Source organism: Rhipicephalus microplus, chromosome 2 (genome assembly GCF_043290135.1).
Source record: "Rhipicephalus microplus isolate Deutch F79 chromosome 2, USDA_Rmic, whole genome shotgun sequence".
In the NCBI taxonomy this organism is placed as follows: Eukaryota; Metazoa; Arthropoda; class Arachnida; order Ixodida; family Ixodidae; genus Rhipicephalus; species Rhipicephalus microplus.
Genome location: NC_134701.1, coordinates 39,130,669 through 39,152,142, shown reverse-complemented (window position 1 = coordinate 39,152,142; position 21,474 = coordinate 39,130,669). Strand labels below are relative to the sequence as shown.

Genomic DNA, 21,474 nt, shown 5'->3' with positions numbered 1-21,474 from the left:
ACAGGTGCAGACAAACACGAATAAGCATCTCAGTTGTTACTTCACTGTGTCTGAAAAGTGTGCGCTTTTCGCAAACGGAGAATGTAATCGTTGCAGTGACCTTTGTGCGTCTGGTAACTATGACAGAATCATTCCTGGTAAAGCCCGAGGCCAGCCAAGATCTACGATCCTCCACGCGAGATAAGGACATGCGAGAAAGTTTCCTCGTCTAGGCGGGGCAAAGTACACGTAGGAGTTTAAAGCGCGCGCTGCCGCGGGATGTGGCGACGCGCGCTCATTGTGCCTTTTTGCTGGTAAAGCTGAGAACACAATTCCCCCCCCCCCCCCCTCGAGATGTCCATTAGAAGCGCTTAGTGGTAGATATAAACAGCTTGCTGCTTGAACGTTGAAGGACGTGCTCCTCGGGAGTGCAGTGGTTAACGCCTTGTACCTCCAATTAGAGGACCCAAGTTCGATTCCGCGTGCTGGAGTTTTTCCAGTTTTTTTTATCATTTGCATATATTGTATAATTGTATATTGTATATATTGTATCATTTGCATAATTGTTGTCCCCATGGGTCTTTAAGCTCGCCAGCCAACAAAGTGAGTGGTGGTCGCTGACGGCACGGAACGGCCTGCCGTAGAGGTATGGCCTGAACTTGCTGATCGCCCATATGACTGCCAAGCACTCTTTTTCGGTTGCCGAGTAGTTTCTTTCCGCTTTTGAGAGGGTGCGGCTAGCATATGCTATCACTTTCTCTTCTCTATTTTGCCATTGCACCAGGACCGCACCTAGGCCAAGATTGCTGGCATCTGTATGAACTTCCGTATCTGCGGTTTCGTCAAAGTGGGCCAGGAGAGGTGGAGCTTGCAAACGTTTCTTTAGTTCGTTGAATGCACTGTCTTGTTCGTTGCACCAAATAAATGGCACGTCCTCTTTTGTGAGTCTTGTTAGAGGTTCGGCAATTTTCGCGAAATTTTTCACAAACCGCCTATAATAAGCACATAAACCCAAAAATCGGCGTACCTCCTTCTTGTCTTTTGGCTTGGGAAACAGCCCTACGGCCACAGTCTTCTCCGGGTGCAGGTTAACACCTTGAGGGCTGATTACATGACCGAGAAAACGAAGCTTCTCGAATCCAAACTGGCATTTTTCCGGTTTAATCGTCAAGCCGGCTGACTGGATAGCCTGAAGTACCGAACGTAGTCGCTCTACATGCTGTTCAAACGTTGCTGAAAACACCACAACGTCGTCCAGGTAGACTAAGCACGACTGCCATTTGAGGCCTGAAAGGACGCTGTCCATCATGCACTGGAATGTTGCAGGCGCACAACACAGGCCGAATGGGAGTGCTTTAAACTCATATAGACCATCCGGGGTTACGAAAGCAGTCCTTTCACGGTCCCTTTCTTCACTTCAATTTGCCAATAACCACTTTTTAAATCCAATAAAGAGAAGAACCTTGCGTGCCGTAGCCGATCCAACGTATCATCAATACGCGGCAAAGGGTAGACATCCCGCTTGGTGACGCTGTTCAGCTTTCTGCAATCAACACAGAATCTCAGCGTGTTGTCCTTTTTCCTCACAAGGACTACAGGCAACGCCCACGGACTATTGGATGGCTGTATGACATCATCCTCCAGCATCTCTTTCACTTGGTTCTTTATGATCTCACCTCTTAATACTCTGTACGGATTTTGATGTACCGGCCTTGTAGCTTCATCTGTTATTATTCGGTGTTTGACAACCTGGGTCCGCCGTACTTTTGACGAGGTAGAGAAACATCCGGTGAAGTCTCTTAGGAGGTCTTGAATGATTTTCTTCTCGGCTGGGGATAGATTTTGGCTGATTGCAACTCTTGCCACGACATCGGGCGCAGGTTCCGAAGTAGGTGGCCCTGACACCAGACCACATAAGTCCGTCACTGTTTAAAAACCCTGCAGGAAGGCGATAGCAGTGTCCTTTGCAACGTGCTGAATTTCGTTTCCGAAATTCGTGAGCAATACATCGGCACATCCACCACGTAATTGAATAATGCCTCGAGCTACACAAATGCCTTTCTTGAGCAGTAGTTCGATGTTTGCATCCGCTATACCTTCAGAATGAACGAATGCTTCATTTCTTACACCGACTATTACGCTGCATCGTGGCGGCACGGTAACATCACAATCTATAACACGTAATGCAGTGTATTCTGACTCATTTGTGTCTATGGCCAGTTTGGTCGAAAAAGAGACACTAGAATTCTGCAGGTCGATTATAGCTCCGTTTGCTAGCAGAAAATCTATTCCGAGTATTAAATCTCTAGAGCATTCCGAAAGTACGACAAAGTCAGCAACGTAAGTAGCGCCTTGAATTCCGATTCATGCGGTACATCTTCCCACAGGTGTGATGAGATGACCCCCAGCTGTGCGTATCTGGGCTCCACTCCAAGGCGTCAGGACTTTCTTTAAATCCTTTGCGGCAGCGTAACTGACAACCGAATAATCAGCACCTGTGCCAACTAATACGGTAAATTCACACCCATCTACGGTAACGCGTAAGTCTGAAGAAATTTTGTCTTTACCTAACCTAGTTGTAGTGTTCCGCTCGTCGTTGCTGCACTGGGATCTTGACGGAGGATCTTCAGTTGGTCGGACATCAGCGACCTTGCCTCCATAGGTCGCTGGCTTCAGTTTTCCTGGTGGGGACTGCTTGAACGACGGTGTGTTGAGGTTGAAGGTGGAGAAGGTGAACTAAATCGTCGAGGGCTTGGCGATCGATAGCGATTAGGCGCTGGTGATCTAGGCTGATGCTGGAAACCGGCAGTTGGAAACAGATGGCCGGACAAGTAATCTTCAATTTCAATGGGTCTTTCGCCATTTCGGGGGCATGGCGCGTTTGGAGAAAATCCACGGAGACCAACTCGTCGATATGGGCACATTCTGTACAGGTGTCCAGCTTCGCCGCAGTGAAAACAGAGAGGCGTCTTGTTGGGTGTGCGCCACACGTCGCTTTTTCGTGGCCTCGAGTTAGCTGGATAGTTTGAGCCACGCGAAGCGGTCGGTAGCCACTGGGAGCTGCAAACGAAGCAGTATGCACGGCGGGCTGGCGTACGGCATCGGCGTAAGTCGGTACGGGGTGTTCCTGCAATTGCTGTTCAAGTCGAACAGGTTGCGCCTCGCGTTCGGCTTGAAGAATGGCGTGGCGAACTTCATCTCTGATCATGGTAGTCAGAGACGAAACTGGCGTTGCGACTTGTCGGGGCAGCAGCTTCTGGAGCTCTTCCTTCACAATGGATCACACCATTTCCCTCAATGCTTCGCTGCTGCTTCCCAGGTTTGCTGAGAGGACATCCGCAGGAACACTACTCGTGTCATGGTTGTAGTGACGGGAGCGCTGCTGCAATGCCCGCTCTATGGAGGTGTCTTCGTTGCGGAATTCAGCAACTGTACGAGGTGGGTCGCGTACCAAACCGGCAAATAACTCTTGTTTGACACCTCGCATCAAGTGACGCAGCTTTTTCTCTTTGTTCATGTTCGGGTCAGCGCGCTTGAAAAGGCGGGACATGTCCTCAATATACATGCCAACACTATCGTTCGTGCGCTGGTTTCTGGACTGTAGAGCGTTCTCTGCCTTCTCCCGACGATCGGTGCTGGCATATGTAGCTACTATTTGTCGTCTGAATTCTTCCCATGTCGGTATAAACGCTTCGTGGTTTTCATACCACGTCCTCGCTGCATCCTCCAATGCGAAGTACACGCGACGCAGTTTCCTTGCTTCATCCCAGCCGTTGGTTTTCGCAACCCGCTCGAAGTGTTCTAACCAATCCTCCACATCCTCGAACGTGTCGCCGTGGAAGGGCTCAGGCAAGCACGGTGGGGACAGAATAAGTTCCGATGATGTCACTTGGTAAGCCATCGTTCTGTTGTCTGTGGACGCTGGTTGTGTTGCTGGAGCACTGGGGAGGGGTGCGAATTCAGGCGGCTCTCCTCGGAGGCGGCGGCTTGAACGCTGGTGTACCGGAGTCAGTTCGTCAGGTTCCAATCGTTAAGGATCGGGGCTTCGCTCTCTTGCGCCAAGGGGGCTTCCAATCATACCCAGCACCTCCACCAGAATGTAACGGGTGCAAGAGAGTAAAAGTCAAAAACTAGTTTATTATGGGCGAACTTGTGCCCTGAAAATTATGTGTGAAAAGATGGAAGAGTCCGCTAGAGCGTTCCAAAACAAACACTGTTCATCTGCCCTTGCACCTTCTTCTTCGCAGTTCCAACCCACACTGGCTCGTGCCTGTGAACAAGAGGCATGAGTCGTGCGGCCCCAAGCAAGAGTGCGCACAAGACTGTGGACGCTGATTCCTCATAATGTCGAATATTGTAAACAGTCTCTGTGGCAATATATAGATACGTATACATGTACCGTGAGTGACGCCGACGCCGGCGGCAAAATACAGCCAGGAGTGTCTATGCAATTTCTATTGCAATGAAAACTGGGACGCAGGAGAAATTAAAAAATAATCTTGCAAGGCTTGCATTCATAACTATGTGGCCAATTATCAACATCAACTTCAACAGTCAACAAAGCGGCAAAGGCTCACTTGACTAGATAAGGTAATATGGTGAATTAGGACGAATAATTGTGAGTGCAGCTTTCACGCATTTTCAACAAACATACGTATGTTGCCCTTCGAAAGCTATCATTATTCTACAACGCAGTAGAAGCAACTGAAAAAGAAACAATGTTTGGGATCACATTTGAGCAGCTACTCCAAGTATCTGGTGAACATTTGTAATTGTGTCTGGATGATTCATGCTGTCGCAATACAAACAAGGTAAACAGGCAAATTGTCAGAGAGAACGCTGAATGCAGGCCCAAGCTGCCTCGCTGACAAAAAAAAAAGGCACAAAGTAATTTAAATTGGCAGAATAAATAAACTGATTTCTGTATTCTAAAGCACCATGACATATGCAGAGAAAGTCTTGTCAATTCTCTACAAATATATAAAACTAATTTGACTCGGCCTGCAATAGACCTCTTCCTGTTTGTAAACAGTGTGACGTCACTGCGGGCACCCCGCCCACTATACCCTCTCGGAGCAGATGCTGCTTGGCAAGAAAGTTCCGCTGGCGGCATATTTCTGCATAGCAGAGCTGCGTGTCTGGATTCCTTCGACAGAAATTTCTACATTGCTATGTTCAAAGTCACAGCTTTTGAAAGAAGGGGTTGGCGGAAGGGTCACTGCTCATAGTGCGGAAATTTGCTCGTCGTAGATGGATGGTCGGAGAAACTTAATTTAGAGTACTGAGAGACGCGAGTAGCACGCAGTGGACTTCACTCACGTAGATATGCACAAACTTCTAGTCCGCATCGTAACTTCATAAGGATCGAGCTGTAAAAGTACAAAGTAGGTAAGAAACGAAAATCTCCGCAGTTTTCATTAACACATATCAGGTATCAGTTAATACGAGTTAAAGCCGTGGTGGAGTGTATATGCAGATTCAGCAACGCTACAACATGCTTATAGCTCATGCGTAGTCTTATATATGAGCCGGAGATCATGCACTTTCATTTTTCTGCACGCCACGCATACGCTGACATGTACCCTCTCGCAGATTATCGCGTCGAATGCATTTTTACCTTGACTAAAATGTCAGATTGTAAAGTTCCATTGACAACGGGTTACTGCAATCGGCCCACAACGAATACCAGTGTTTTCGCAAACAGGAGGCATCTCGTTATTCCCCCTGCACACACCACGCACAATGTTCCCAGTTTCACCGTCTGTAAAAGTGAACCAATATTGTTAATGCCTTTCAATGCACACTACATGCCACAGTCAACACTGGACATTTGGGAAGACGATGCCGCTGTTCCTCGCACAGGCCACCACGTGTGTTCACTTCTCTGAGATAAACAACCAGCCAGCATGGCAAATATTTCATCGCGCACTTTACCACACACACCTAGATGTTCTCTGACACATACCACAGCTAATGTTGCCACTGTGAGAAAAGATTAAGCTTTCAAAAAGAAAAAAAATAAAACTTTCCCCAAGCACCGAGCCACTGCACCCCACTCGGCCACCGGCGGGAGTGTGACCCCGGTAGAAGTCTATTGTGTTAAGCCCTTAAGAAAACAAAAATTTTTTTTATTGCATTCCAGAAAATGTGTGTTTCCTCTTGTGTGCTGCCCAATTATGGGTGTGTTCCGAATTGCCTGCCTTTCAGTCCAACTTGAACTCTTTTTTTTTTTTCTAATTGTGTAGTGATCCTCAATTAGATAAGACAGCAGCATTAGGTTTCAGTTGACAAAAATGAATGCATTGCCATGCTTGACTACTGGCAATATTTATCTAGATAATCAATGTATGAAACTGAGGTTCTAACTGCTCACTAATTTGTTGTGCATAGCTGTTATGACTAAATTACTAAACCATTTTGCTACTGCAAAGGGCTAGAAGGTCAATGCATTTTAGCATCACTTTTTTCTTGGGCTACAACAGATTGAAGTAATTCAGGCACAGTTGTCTGTTCCAGTGTACTTTACATAGTAAGTGGATTATAAGACGCTTATTCCTATTAATCAAAACCACAACACATTTTTGTGCTTTCTGACACACAGCCACATCTGAAGGTAGCAAGTGGAGCAATACGTTGACATTGAAAGCATAGTAATGTCAATAGTGCATTGTGATCACTGCATACTTTTTAGTACAACTTAAAGCAGTGAATGTTAATCCACAGCAGTTGGTTCACAAAGCAGAACTTCATTTTCTCGTTCTGCTGGCTCATTCGTGGCGTCATTGTCGCTGCGACCATTATCAGTTGCCTCATTATGAACGTCTTCAGCTATTCTTCGACGTTTCTACCGGTCACCTACTTCAGTCAGTGATCCTTTCACCCGCTGCATTTTTTCCCCATAAACTCCACATAACGCAAGCCAGACATGGGAAAATAGCAAACCATGGAATATTCAGTGAGTATAGTCACAATAAGTACGTCTGGTTGACGGTGTATACATCTGAAAAATACATTAATCTCTCGAGGCAGTATTTGTGTAGTATCCAGCTGAGCGCCACGAAGAGCTGGCAGCGCACACAACTTTACGTGGCCATTAGGGATGTCAGTACACTGCTGCTAATCTACAAAGGCTCCACTTTTTGTTTCGGTTTCCATTCATTGCAATATTGCAGCAGCATAACTGCAACAATATCGTGCTCGTTGTGTGATAAATTTTATGGCATTCAGCATGTGATGGGTCATAGACAAGCATATTTCTTCAGGGATCTTTTGGTATGTGAGAATAACAGCAGAATCATCTATGTTTCTGTGAAAATACTGCAAGGTGAACGGATGGAAGAGAGAAATGAAGGGGAGGGTGCAGGGCAACACCAAAATAAAACGCTACTTTAATGTCCATCATAAATAGGGAATTCCTATCATAGAAGCCCATCGGCATTGAATTTCCTTTGAGGGGCTAGGCTATACCGTTTATAATGAGGGGCTAGGCTATACCGTTTATAACTGACCTAGTAGGTGCATACTCTTGTTCTAAGGTCTGATTGCCAACTGTGGACTTCACTGGGCCTTTGGACATTTGCTTTTTCACCTTATCTTTAACATTTCGATGGTGTAACTCGCCGTGGTGGTTATGGTGCTCAAATGTTGACCCGCAGGTCAGAGAATTGAATCCCAGATGCATTAGCTGCATATTCAATGGAAGGGAAAATGCTCAAGGCCTGTGTACTGGTGCATGTTAAGGTATGAGGCCAAGTGAAAAGAGCAAATATTTTTTTCTTTTCAAAATGTCATTGTTTAGTATTCCTCCATGTTGTATGCACAATTTATTGCCCATCATTTTACTGCAGGAACGTTTACATAGTTATAGATGCAAGCGAAAATGTTGCACCACCTATCACCTACCAAACCGAAACTGAAAGTGCCTGTTTTGTCTGCATTATAAAATTAGCTAAATATGTAGTTTTTTTGGTTATTTAGCAATCATATCAAGTGCGAACATGTAACAATGCTCTAAAGCGTCATCAATTGTGATGTTTAATCATACAGGTCAAACTTCTCACCAGGTGAATACATAACATGGTACATACACTATTCACACTCAAGGACATGTATGTGAGCCTGTAAGCCATCAAATTTCCTTTGTTTGACCCTGTATGTCATTTCAATAATGGCAGCAAAATTGCATATGATAATTAAAAAAAAAATTCAGATTGAGCCTGGCTTCTACGCTGCAGAAGTTTGCCTCACAAATGGTCAGAGCCGCAGCAGAAAACCGTGGTGGTATGGTACTGATGCTGCAAAACAAGCTAGGAAACAATAACTTTGAGTTGCCACTTGAGCAAAGGCACACATTAGTAAAGCGCGCAATGGAATGGTCTGCAAATATTGAGAATTTTTCTCCTGATCATCTGGTGCTTAGCTCCACCTGTTTCAAATCAATTTGATTGATTTCCTCAGAACTCATATATGTGATATTTTTCTGTACATAAGTCTTAATACTTTTGCTAGTAATTATTTTTTATTGAAACTTAGCACACTCATCACATTAGTAGGCGTGCAATGAACCTCAATAAGGAAAATTGTATGGCAACAATTATTATGGCTGCCTGCTATATTAAGGTGCCCCTATTGTACACTTTTTTGGTTGTGTAAATCACTATGTTGCTAATATTAATCAGATTTCAATTGTTTTGGTTCGTTGCATGAACCAAAGCTTTTTCTTCGTACCTACAAAGATAAATGTTTTCTAATGAATGAAGCTCGAGTTAGAAGTATTGGTGTAAGGACGACTTTTAGTGAAATTTTTATTTATGTAAAATTAACAAGAAAAATGGGGCTTGCTTTATAATGCTAACATGTATGTGCCTAAAAAGATGTAGGCGAAGTAGTGCTGCACAGTTGCAGAAACTGGACTACACAGACAAGGCACTTTGTCTGTATAGCCCACTGTGTAGCACCGCTATTACCTACAGTTTGTTCCAGCTAGTCCCCACGCATGCTTTTCTGAAAAGACGTTGTAGACAATTAATCCCTACTGATTATTGCTATATTAAAAAAAAATTTCGGACACTTGGCCTCATATCTTAAAGCACCGCGGGTGGGCAAAATTTCTGGAGCTCTCCACTATGCACTGCAGCACCTGTCATAATCATATCGTGGTTTTAGTATGGTAAATCCTAACAGTTAATATTGATTTCTTGCTTTTTGTCACCACTATAAATTGGCACAAAAATGTTCCAAAAAATGGAGCCTTCAGTTTCGTTGCCTTCGAAAATAGCAGAAATGCTGGTGTAAATGATATTTAGCTGCATGGGCAAGTAGGATACATAATATGTCGTCCACTAAGTCAAATGAATAGTTATGTCTGTGAAGCGCATTTGGATAGACAGTTGTTTTAACAGAAGAGCAAAAATCACTCATACGCCAGTTTTAGTGCTCGTAAAAGAAAAAAGAAAAAAAACTATTTCAGGTAGTCACATGTAATTCAAGAATCCACAACAAGCATAAGTATTCCTGATAACCCCCTGTTTTGCATTATGCCATTAATTTTAATCGTTAAACTTTATAAAAATCTGGCTAATCCTCCTCAGCATTTTTTATGTAATATGGCACTATTCTTTATCACCATTACTTTGGTATTGGTCTCTCTTCTTTTTTTTTTGTGTGTGTGCGTGTGTGATGTTTGCCTTGCATTGGGTATTACAGTAACAAAGCGGCATCAGCTTCTGTTCCTCACATCGCAAGCAAATCTGTTTACCACAGTGCTCAGATGAGAATATTCTGCTCTGGTCGGCATGTGTAATAAAAAATAAAATCCAGACGGCAGTTGTGATAAGCTAGTCCGTGACATCACAAGACAACAGCCGTATGGTTAACTGATAGCAACTGCAAAACATGTCAGCCCCAACTGTGTTAGCAGGCTTCTTTATTTTATTGTTTTGCTTGCCAGAGGCTACCAGGCATCATATGTGACACATTACACATCCATGCCTCCCCCCCTTCCTCTTGTCAAAGGTTGATGCATTTCCTCTCTACTTTTGGACTTTTTGGTACAGTGCTTGTCATTGCAGGGACTTAGGTATTCCTTCTACTGTGGCTATCTGAAACATGGAAATCAGCAGAATAGGGCTAAAAGAATGAAATAAATGGTGCTGAGCCACGGAGGCGGTGCGATGACAGGCATTGATAACTGATTAACGGCCAAGAAATAAATATGACCTCCTCTGCCAGCTATCGCTTATATTTGCCAAAATTCTGCTCAATCAGTTCACTAGAATTTTACTTGGACTCGGCCTCATGAGTCCAAGTAAATTGGCTCATGTGCGAGTTGTTGGCCAACCCATTTTCTTGTTTCTTGGGTGTGTCTACAATTTGACTGGTTCAGCTGGCATTTGTTTCCTTCTGCTTTCGGAAAAATTCAATACCCTGCAGTTACTTGTAGCAATACATCAATATTTGTTGTATTTACACCACCAGGTCCACTGTTGTTACCAGTTTATTGTGCAGACAGCAGACATGGCCAGTGTGTCCTACTGTGCTGAAGCGCTGAACATGGTACACATTTTGCGTAAGCTTATTAAATGGATGGAGAATCAATTTTCTTTTTATCCATTCGTCTTTGAGCCACTGAAACCTCGCAAATCAGAATGTCTAGTCATACGGTATTGACATGCCTGTGTATGCCTGTGACACTGTTGAATATACTTCAATTGGAATTTTTTATTCAGCATCGGGAATGAAATCATGTTGAAAACATGCTGAAAAAATTGGTGAGTGATTGTAATTCCATCTTGGCCTTAATGCACTGCTGCTGCCGTGAGAAAGTGCTTGTGTTGGCTTTTCTTTACTGCATTACTGTTTCTATGTTTTTTGAACTGTTGAATTGTATAGATTGTAGAACCTTGTGGGCTGACGTGCGAACTTGTGTGTATGCAAAGCACTAACCTGTGCTGCCATTTACTCCACAACTCTTGAAGGGTCTCCTATCTTATAGAGTTACCTAAATGTACACTCGAGGAAACTCTGGCGCTAGTGTCTGTGGGAGCTGCAATGCATGGCGCTTCAGCGAGCATGGGAATGATGGGTAGTACACAGATTTGTCTAATCTTCGTACTTCTGGCTCCGTGTGTGTTCGTGTGGCTTGGAGCTGTTTTCTCACGGAACGAATATCGGCAAATGATCAGCGCTGTGCTTCACCACCTTATTTTTTTAGGCTTACCATTTCAAATCGTGTCATGAAGTTCAAAAGGGTTCATTCTTTTTTTCATAACAAAACCAAAACACAGCAACAAATGAAGCCACAAGTGCGATTTGCCGTCTGCAAGTACCAAGACTAGGCAAATCCATGTACTACCCATCATTCTCATTGTCGCTGAATGATTGCAGCGCCACAGTCCCCTCTAGTTAATTTTAGAAAGCTCTTTATGTCATTCCACTCCCACAAAACCACAAAAAGCTTGGAACAGTGCTCAAACGACTATATAAGGATAGAACTTTTAAGAAAGTTAATATGTTCCATAATGTTATGTTGTCTACCTAAGACTACTCCAAAAGTTTGTGCAACATACTATCTTTTGCGACTTTCTGTGCTATTTTGAGATAATACTTGTTTAAGTAGCAAACATTCTCGACTGTGTGAACATAATTTATAATTGACAGATGTTGCCAGTCCCTGAACATCAGTGGCACAGTGGTTGCACATCCTGACCAGGTGACTATGGCTGTTTGCAGTTTGCCGGAAGCTATGAAGTGGTGGACCACACCTTCGATGCCATCGTGGTGGGCGCTGGTGGAGCGGGCCTGCGGGCTGCTTCGGGCCTCGTGGAGGCTGGCTTCAAGACTGCCTGCATCACCAAACTGTTCCCCACTCGATCCCATACTGTGGCTGCACAGGTACGCCACTAGCTGTCGCTTCTAGTCTATGCAAGGCACACCAGACGACCAAAATTAACGGCCTCGTCTTGGGAAAACTCTTGGTATCGGGAAAACCAGATGTACTTGCTTGCATCAAGTACGTCGTTAGCGGAGTTCTAGATGAAGCATCATGCCTTAAACGTTTCTGAACCATGCTTGAGCTCTACTTCGCAAAAGAGTTGACTGTTGGGTGAGTTAGTGCTTTGACATAGAAACCATCGTTAGAGTGCAACTAAACACGACACACAGGAAGAAATAGACGAGGAGGGCACCTGTCCTCGTCTGTTTCTTTCTGTGTGTTGTGTTTAGTTGCCCTCTAACAATGGTTTCTATGTCCTTTTTGCAAGTTATTGTTAAAGAGGTGGTGCATGTTTTATGTACTAAGCACCAGCCCTTGTTCCCCGCAGGGGCGTTAGCGTAAGCAGTCGTTTGGTGTGTAGCTACACCGCGAACCCGAGCTAACAAGGGGGTTTCGACTCTTTTCGACGCTTAGCCGTGTGTGGCATTGCCACGTCCACGTCCAGTGAAAAGGGATCCTGGGGGTTAAGTCCATGCCGAGGGATTGGACCTTTAAAGCCCCCTGACAGAACACACCCCTTTGGCCTTGGCTTCACATAGACGGCACTCCTGGGCTGACCCTTTTCCTGTTTCTCTGTCCCCTGATCTTCGTTGTTTTCTCTTTTTCAATCTTTCCTTTCATCTCCTCACTTCTCACTTCTGTTTACTTTCATCTTCCTGGCGGCAAGGGCTAAGCTTGTGTATGTGCCCTCTCTTAATCACCTAATATTGGGTTAGAGTGGCTTTGTACAGCTGGCGCTGGCATGCCTTTTTATAATTGTGCTGCCGCGTCTTCATGTTGGGCTTCATGGTGGGCGGCTGACATGGCGGCCGAATCGATATGTACTTTGTGGCCTCTTTTTCATTCAGCAAACCGTCTGATTGCCCTCCCCTTAAGAGGGGGCGCTTCGAAGCAACACTGAATGTCTTCATAAAGCCAAAAGGAATTTCCTCGCACTTTCATGTGATCTGCTGTGAAACACAAGAAAAGAACGCAAGAACCATCTCTCTGTTTGTCGTTTTCAAATGCCTCACCAGTACCCTTGGTCCAGGGTATCGGGCTACACGTATGGCTAGCGGGGATCTTCTTGAAGTCCAAACCAAGTCCCAGTATGAAAACCTGACAAAGCTCACCTCTTTTGGAACAACACCTGTATCTATCACACCACACCACTCCCTGAACAGTTCCCGAGGCGCAGTGTCTGATCAAGACCTAATTAACCTGACAGAGAGTGAGCTCCTTGAGGGCTGGAACGAACAGCATGCAAAGCATGTACAGAGAATCAAGATCAGGCGTGACAACAAATAAACCCTGACAAAGCACCTCATTCTTACATTTTGCACAAGCACACTTCCAGAATATATAGAAACGGGCTACTTGAAGTTAAAGGTCCCACCTTACATCCCCAACCCCCTACGTTGTTTTGAGTGCCAGCGTTTTGGCCACGGTTCTCAGAGCTGCCGTAGCCATCAAACCTGTGCCAAGTGTAGTTCGCAGACAAATGAGAAGAAGCAACTACCCACTGCGTGAACTGCAATGGTGGACATCCCGCTAACTCCCCCACATGCCGTACACGGAAACATGAAAAAGAAATACTTACATTCAAAGTAAATGAAAACATCTCGTTAAAGCAGGCGCGCAAGCGCCCATCTTTGCAGGGTTTTTTGTTCGGGGAGGTGGCACGGAAGGGTGCCACCAAAATCCGTGGTGCCCGCACGCACCACACAAAGTGAACGGGTGGTAGTGCCATTCACCTCCTAAGTGGAAGCAGCACAGGCTCTTCCGCCACCAAAGGGAATGCAAGCCTCTGGACCTGCAGCCCCAGGACCTTCCGTTTTGACAGAAAGTCCTAAGACTCCTGTGCCTGTACGCGCGAGCCGAGAGCGAGCATTCAGCACTTCGTCCTAGCTGATAGACACAACAGCAAGTCGAACAGTGTCTCCGACGCCGAAGGATAGGCGCGGCTCATCGGAGCACGCTAGAAAGTCGAAAGTCATCATCACAGGGCCTGACAAGGGCTCCCTGATTTGACACAATACAGCAGACTCTCAGTAAATGGAAATCTGTTAAACTATTGCCTCGGCAATGCTTGGTTTTGGGCTTGTATTCTGCACCCATGTTCACCTTTCAGTAAACGAAACTCCTGTTAAATGGAACATATCTTCGCGGTCACTTCAGGTTTTGTTTACTGAGAGTCTTCTGTACTTCTTTTAGTACATGCAGCACTCATTCACACTCATAATGGATATACGAATCATACAATGGAACGTCAGAGGACCGCTTAGACACCTCGACGATATTCAAGAACTCTTGCACGAACATTCACCAAAAATGCTGTGTGCACAAGGGACTGGCTTAAAGTCCAAGAACACAAATTTTCTACGTTATGTAATATTCAGAGAGGACTGCGATAGCGTCATCTGGTGGGGTGGCCATTTTAGTTGATCGAGGCGTTGTATGTACACATGTATCACTACAAACATCCCTTGAGGCAGTGGCTGTCCCAGCAGTTCTTTTGAACAAACTCGCCACCATCTGCTCCCTTTACATACCTCCACTGTACCGCCCTGAAAAACATGAATTACAGTCCTTCATAGATAAACTACCAGAGCCTTATCTCGTTCTTGTAGACTTTGATACACATAGTAGTTTATGGGGTGATTCTCACTTCGATGCACAAGCTCGTTTAATTGAACAGTTTCTAATCTCATCCGGCATTTGTCTTTTGAATCGAAAGCAACCAACATATTACAGCCTGGCCAACAACACCCACTCGCCCATAGATCTCAGCATTACATCCCCGTCGCTCTTACCCCTACTCAAATGGAAAGTCATTAATAATTCTTACAGAAATGACTGCCTTCCAATAATTCTGAGCACACCAATATATAGTACATGTCCTCCACAGATTCCCAGAGCCCCGCCGCGGTGGTCTAGTGGCTAAGGTACTCGGCTGCTGACCCGCACGTCGCGGGTTTGAATCGCGGCTGCGGCGGCTGCATTTCCGATGGAGGCGGAAATGTTGTAGGCCCGTGTACTCAGATTTGGGTGCACGTTAAAGAACCCCAGGTGGTCTAAATTTCCGGAGCCCTCCACTACGGCGTCTCTCATAATCATATGGTGGTTTTGGGACGTTAAACCCCACATATCAATCAAATCAACAGATTCCCAGATGCCATATTGACAAGGCCAGCTGGGAAGAGTTTTGAAAAGCTACTGCCCTAAGTTGGCCCAGCATACGTGCCTTAAGAGGGGGACACTGGTCTTAAAAAGCTGCAAATCGCGGAAAAATGGACTTTTTGAAGCTGAAATTTTCGTTTGAAGCTGACATTTTTGGAATCTGCAACTATTTTTGCACTTATCTGAGAAGTTTCAAGCTTCTCACATCATTATTTCTGGCCCAAATTCTATAACACCCCTGTGAGACGAATCTGAGCGCAAACAGACGGGAAAATCGCGCTTTTCCCGCGGCGAATTGTTGCCGTTATGCACATGCTAGCGTGGATATCTTGGTCTCGTTTGGAAGAGTGGTTCTTCATCTTCAATTTCTCGCCACTGCTGCCTCACCTGGCTCATTAGTTTTTTAGCAAAAACGCGTCATCAAGAATTACCAGAATGTGATTCTATTGGCTGCTTGGGGCATGTGACAAAAATCTAGGCATCTGATAGGCCAAGTGGCGTTTCGGACGTCTGCTTCACCATCGTGACGCGCATAGGCATGCGCTATATTGTCATGGTGCTGTCAACTGCATGCTGCAGTAAAGGAGTTCCGCACCACACAAATATGTGAAGCGGGTGTGGCAATGGTTCGTTCACCATTAACTCCAAAGAGAGCCCCGCTACGGCTCAGGACTACGGGGATAATGAACTGGCGACGGTCAACGTCGGTCGCCGAGTCACGGGTGTAGGCCTAACTCACGTACGAGTCCGTCGGTTGTCGACAACGTCGCTCACAGCAGCCGTGTTTTGGAGCCTCAATAGTTACACAATAGTTACACAACGCAAGTAAAAAAGCAGAAGTGGAGCTACGAGAGAGAGCAATCTTTGCAGCGATGGAACGGAAGCGCAGTCTTATCGCTAAACGGGTCGATGTTGCGGCTCCCCCTGTCTGACGAAACGACCTCGTTTGTGTGAGAACTACGTGAGGGGTCATCAGAGTGGAGTTCGCTGCGCGTCGACAAACCGCAGAAAATCAATCCATTCATGGTGAACGTGCTCGCCGCACACGCAATGGAGGCTACTGGCCACAGGTAGAGTGCTTCTAATAACGCGCTCGCAACGATTAACATATTGCGCACCGTCTCTGCTTTGAAATTTAGCAATCCTACGTGAAAAAGAAACTAACACCTCACTGCTCTTGCAGCCTTGAAATCGATCAGCGAGTGCATGAGTTCAGTCTGCCACATCTACAACTCAATCTGAACAAGCCGGAAGACAATGCCTTGTCATACGACGGATTGCGAATAACGCGCGCACATTCGTTGCACATCAGCCGGCGTCAGTACCGTCACTGAAATGATAAGCGGCCTTGTTGGCAGACGAGCACATGGCGACAGCTTGCAGCACAACTTGATAGAAACGATTCCCTCATGCTAACAATCAGTTTGGTTACATGCCCGGTGCATATTAACTGATTAAAAGGTTGTGTGCCATTATATTTTTCACTGCTTGTTTCGAATTTGCTTCGAACCTAAAATTCACCATTCGCACAAGCCTAAATATTTTACGACAATTTCGAATAAAGATAGGGCATCTGAAAACTTATTTGTAAAACACAATAATAACTTGAAAAAATTATTTTCATAAATGTTCTTTAATAATATGTATTGATGTATTAGTCCTACTGCACTTGTCAGTTCACCATCTTTCTGACAAAACAATAATAATTGAGACTGGTTGAGTTGAACCAGAGATATTGTTGCTCCAATGTGACACCATCAGAGATGCCACTTTGGGGAACCAGGCAAAAAAAAAAAATTGCTGTTTTATTGTGCATTGTGCAGCCCCCGCTCCGACAGTCCCATCGACGTGAAAATATATTTCATGAATGTCTGGCCGTTCTCACTACACAGCATTGCACGCATGGATAAAACGCTTATGTCAAATGCATTGCACGACTTTTCACCATCAACTCTGCGCGAGTTCCATGCCGTCGTCACTTAGCCACAAAAGTCGCACTTCACTATGAGTTTCTTAGCGGGGCCGTAGTCACGGTCACCCATGACTAGTTTAGCACACCCGCCACATACTTTGCACCACGCTTTGCACCGTTGGGAATCAGCGAGGAGCCCATTCAGGACTTTCAAGTCGACCATCAAATACGAAGCGGCAGTGTCAGCGGCGGAGGCCGATATAACGCGTCGCTCGCTGGTGTCGACTCAAGTCGTTCAGGCGTGACCTGCTCACAACCACTCACTTGGGCTATGTCGCTGCTCGTGACAGTTTCAGTGTAAACTCGCACAAGAGTTGACACTAAGAATGCTGTTGTTCTCAGGCAGATCGCTGTCAGTTGCATCGTCGCTGGTCGCTTGCTCATCACTTGTAAAGCCGGACGACGGCATGCCCTTATCTTGCGGACAGCTATTACTTGCGCCGACGATGTCTGATTCCCCAGCACTGCGTGTCGCTTGCTTATCGGTTGCAGAGCGGCGCGATACTGTGCCTTTGTAGAGCGGACCACAATTACGTCCATCGCCGTTATCGGGTGCCGAAGTAACGACTCTTACTTGCTGATCGCTTGCGGAAACCAGTGATGTGGAGCCGTTAGCACGTTTTTTTTTTTTTTTTCTCATTTTGGCTCGTTTTCTGCCTATCTTATAGACTGAGTGGAACTTTCTCAGTCCTCCAAGCACATTTGTCGTAGGTTCGTAGGATTCCCGCTAGGATGCATGGGCTTGTCGAATGCTGCTATGGCGGGTACTCAAATTGGCGCAAATTGTGGATATTGTTTATGGCAGGGGGCTTAACAACAAATAACGGTGTAAGGTGTGTTTAATAAATTCTTTTTATGTATAAAGAACATGCCGAATATGAGCGTGTAGTTATTATTTTGTAAAAAAAAAAAAAACAATCCGTTGGACTGATGACAACCTTTTGTTTTCCGCACTTGCATCCTCTGGCGTTTGGTGAGAGCCCTAGTTTGTTACCTAGTCACCTTAGCCTCTAACTAGACCACCGCGGCGGGGCGAACAACAAAGGCGCTGTTTCAGTGCTTTTTACCGCACCCCACTACCTGCCCTGCGCAAAGAATGAAACTGAAACTGTAGGAAAAGTTTGTAGACAGTTTGCTATCTAACCCTATCCAATCTGAAGCCTGTACTTCCCATAATTCCCATGGAGGTACACGATCGCAGCGCCAGATTCTTCTCTAGGTATTGTATGAAACTCTATGGAGCGGGCTATTAAAGAGTAGCAGGCATCTGAAATAAGCGCGATTTGTCCACAATTCAAAGGGCTGGGGGCGTGCCAAGACATATTTAATTTACTATTACGTCGTTAATACATGGGATTTTAAAACAAAAGCTTACACAAAGGTGCGCGATGGTAGAAAGAATACGAAAGTGACACTTTTGGAAATTCGATTTTTGGGCAAATGTTTGGGTCCTAAGAGCAGTGTCTACCCTTCTACACGTAGTTATAGCGGGGCCATTGCTGGTGGCTTTAGTGTTGTAAGGCCTGTGAAGTGACTACGTCATTACACGTCCGCCTTTCGCTCTCCATGGTCAATAGTTGACGGTAAAAAAAAAACAAAAAAAACATCATCACGGCATCACATTTATTGCCTTGTTTTGGAAGGCGGGGTGGAGGGGAAGCTGCTGCGTCGCTTGAAGTAGCTGGTGCGTGCCATCTTGAGGTATGATGAGACTGCTCGTGAACTTTTTGTGCGACTGAAATCTGCTTCCCGTTTAAATAACTGACAACACGAAAGCTTTGGCAACTAGAGTGATCATTGTCCCTTTAGCCAGCGTTTTTTTGCGTTATGCGATGTCGGATCTTAAAGATACAATTTGTTTGCTTCACTTACGCTCTTAGCAATGAATGTATTGTCATACCAAATAATAAGGCTTGATGTCATCCGTGAGAAGCGCTAGCAGCGGGGTCGCCATTTCCAAGGTCCGCGCACTTGCAAGAACTTGCTGCTCGCGCTATGTTAGACATCCGCGACTTAGGGGACTAGAGACCCCCGAAACATATTGCACGCCGATGTACAGATAGAAACAGACTTGTCTAGAGCGCCTAGCTGGCCGCTACAGCTAGTGTTTTCTTCAGAGATATGTAAAGAGAGATGCCATAAATAATTCTACCAAACATGCTCGTACTGCTTGTTAGATGGGCCCTTGTACTGTAATGTAAGTAAGCATCAACGAAAGCTTGTAGCTAACGTTAGATAGAAGCCACGACCAATAACAGTGTCGACAGGCACGCACTTCGTTGCTCTAGACCAGTGTGATACTGTCTCTACAGCACGAACGGCACAAACGAATTGACCTCCGAAATGGTGCGACGGTGTTGTGGCCTCCTTGTAATCAAGGCTTAGTGCACAAGGCTTAGTGCATATTCTTATACGGCTGCTCTAGAAAGCGGAGCACTTTTCGCACAGTCAGTTCGCTTTGAGAGACAAGGTAGAAGGGTATACCATCCATAAATAGCCCATGCGCCAGTGATCACACTCTTAAAGTCAAAGTTCATAATATTACACAAAACATGACGGCCAGTGGCGTAACCAGAGGGAGTGGGCACACCGGGAAAGTGTCTTTCTTACTTCCGAATTTTTTCATCATAGCATATATAGCGAAAAATGGCCTTTTGTCTGCCCCCCCTCAGCCCCCCTCCCCCTCAATATGGACAGAAGGAACACAAATGATGATGACGAGCATCGTCTGTGTTCCTTCTGTTTGTTGATTATTTTTATGCTGTAGTGTGCCTTACGCAGGTACCCACAAGCCCAACTCGTCACTTTAAATGACTGCATCTCTGTATCTGGCTTGGGAAGTTTGATAGTTTTAATAGTCATATTTAATAGTAAACACTGTTTGAAAAATAATGGGAAGTTCGAATATTCACATCACCCCTAGTTAAATCTCTTTCATATATTCATCTTTTTTTGTCAGCTTGTGAATAAGTGTTGCTTATTAATCTTTACTTTGGGAAAAAAAAAAGCTCTCTTGCCAAACAGTTCTTTTTTTTTTTTGAGTTCATTAGACAATATGTGAGGTTATGTTGGACAAAATTTCAATTTTTGTATTTATCAATTTATGAATGTGCGAGTTGTGGAAATCTCGGCCCGAAGGGGCGTTCTCTGTGCTTCCATGTCCGTGGATACAGTTTCATTCTACGTTGAGAATTTCTGCCAGAGAGCAATATTCCCAAAAGTGGTTGATCAAGAAATGCCGCTTCTGTGTGCAACATTTTGGCAAGACTCCTAATCAGATGAGAACTCTTCTAGGCCGAGGCTTGCCATCCATGCTCGCTGTCAGTTGTCGTAAAATGCCATGTTTCTGTGGCCTGCCCGTCATTTTATGTAACTCCAGCTGCCTTGCATGTATTCTTTGTGTGAGAATAATGTATGTGTTCTTTCAGGGAGGAATCAATGCTGCCCTGGGAAACATGGAGCCTGACGACTGGCGGTGGCACATGTGGGTTTTTCACTTTACTACTGTGTTCTCACTAACACTGGTTGTAGGGAAATGTTTAGAAAGCCAACACAAGAAGGGGTTTTTAAGATGAAATGGATGTAAGCACTTGGAAATCATACTAATATTTAATACTGTTCAAGTAGTTTTCAAACGTTAGACATCCATTTCTAGGGTTAACATAAAATCACAGTCACATCTTGGCATTGGCTTTAAAATCGAAAGAAAGCACTGAACTCCGGAAGCATGAGCGATTGTTGCATAGTCAGTGAGGCTCTGACTCCTTGAGCAGTGTAGCCCTCTGCACTACCTATTCTCTATTGTTTCTTTTTTTTTTGCTTTTATACAGCACTCACAGGGAATAAATTCATCATTAATATTGTGTTCATTTTGGTTGTGGTATACATCTGGTATACATATCAGATGTGGGATGCCGGTTCGATGAAGGACGGATCCCAACATAAAACGTAACAATCATTTATTAACCTGGTAGCAGCAGTGGGGCAAGTATGCCTCCACTGCGTTTGAAAGGTTAGAGAAACAATCAGGATACCAGGCTTGGTAGCTTGGGTTACATGGCCACCAGTGGTGACGTAAGCCTACGGTGAAACTGCGGTGGCGCTGTTTTTATTGAAAGCGTGTTGCAGCAGGTGACCGTGTCACGCAAGGCTAATCAGTGATGAGGCTGTGCGGGTCTGTGCGCAGTGGTCGTCACAGGGGCATACTTTTGCATTTGGAGGTGGGCAAATGTCAGAGTGATGTTCCGTTGAGTGACACACATGGCACACCTGCGTCGTTACTTTGTACCAGTGACACAGTGTCTCTGCTTCCATGAAGTATACACATCTAGGCAATGTGCTTTCCGTAACGTTAATATGTGCAGTCTTAGAT

General features: G+C 45.1%; 1 protein-coding gene across 2 annotated transcripts in view; it reads left to right on the top strand.

Moving 5' to 3' along the window:
- SdhA (succinate dehydrogenase, subunit A (flavoprotein)) overlaps positions 1–21,474 on the top strand; it is a 141,318-nt gene that overhangs the window by 7,299 nt on the left and 112,545 nt on the right. The window contains exons 1-3 of one of the 2 annotated variants that reach the window (XM_075886388.1): positions 7,672–7,719; positions 11,710–11,871; positions 20,531–20,586. In XM_075886388.1, coding sequence (XP_075742503.1) covers positions 7,675–7,719; positions 11,710–11,871; positions 20,531–20,586 — 263 coding nt within the window. In that variant the 5' untranslated portion in view covers positions 7,672–7,674. Of the gene's footprint in view, positions 1–7,671; positions 7,720–11,709; positions 11,872–20,530; positions 20,587–21,474 lie in introns of those variants that run through there. The other variant, XM_037420232.2, reaches the window with a different exon arrangement.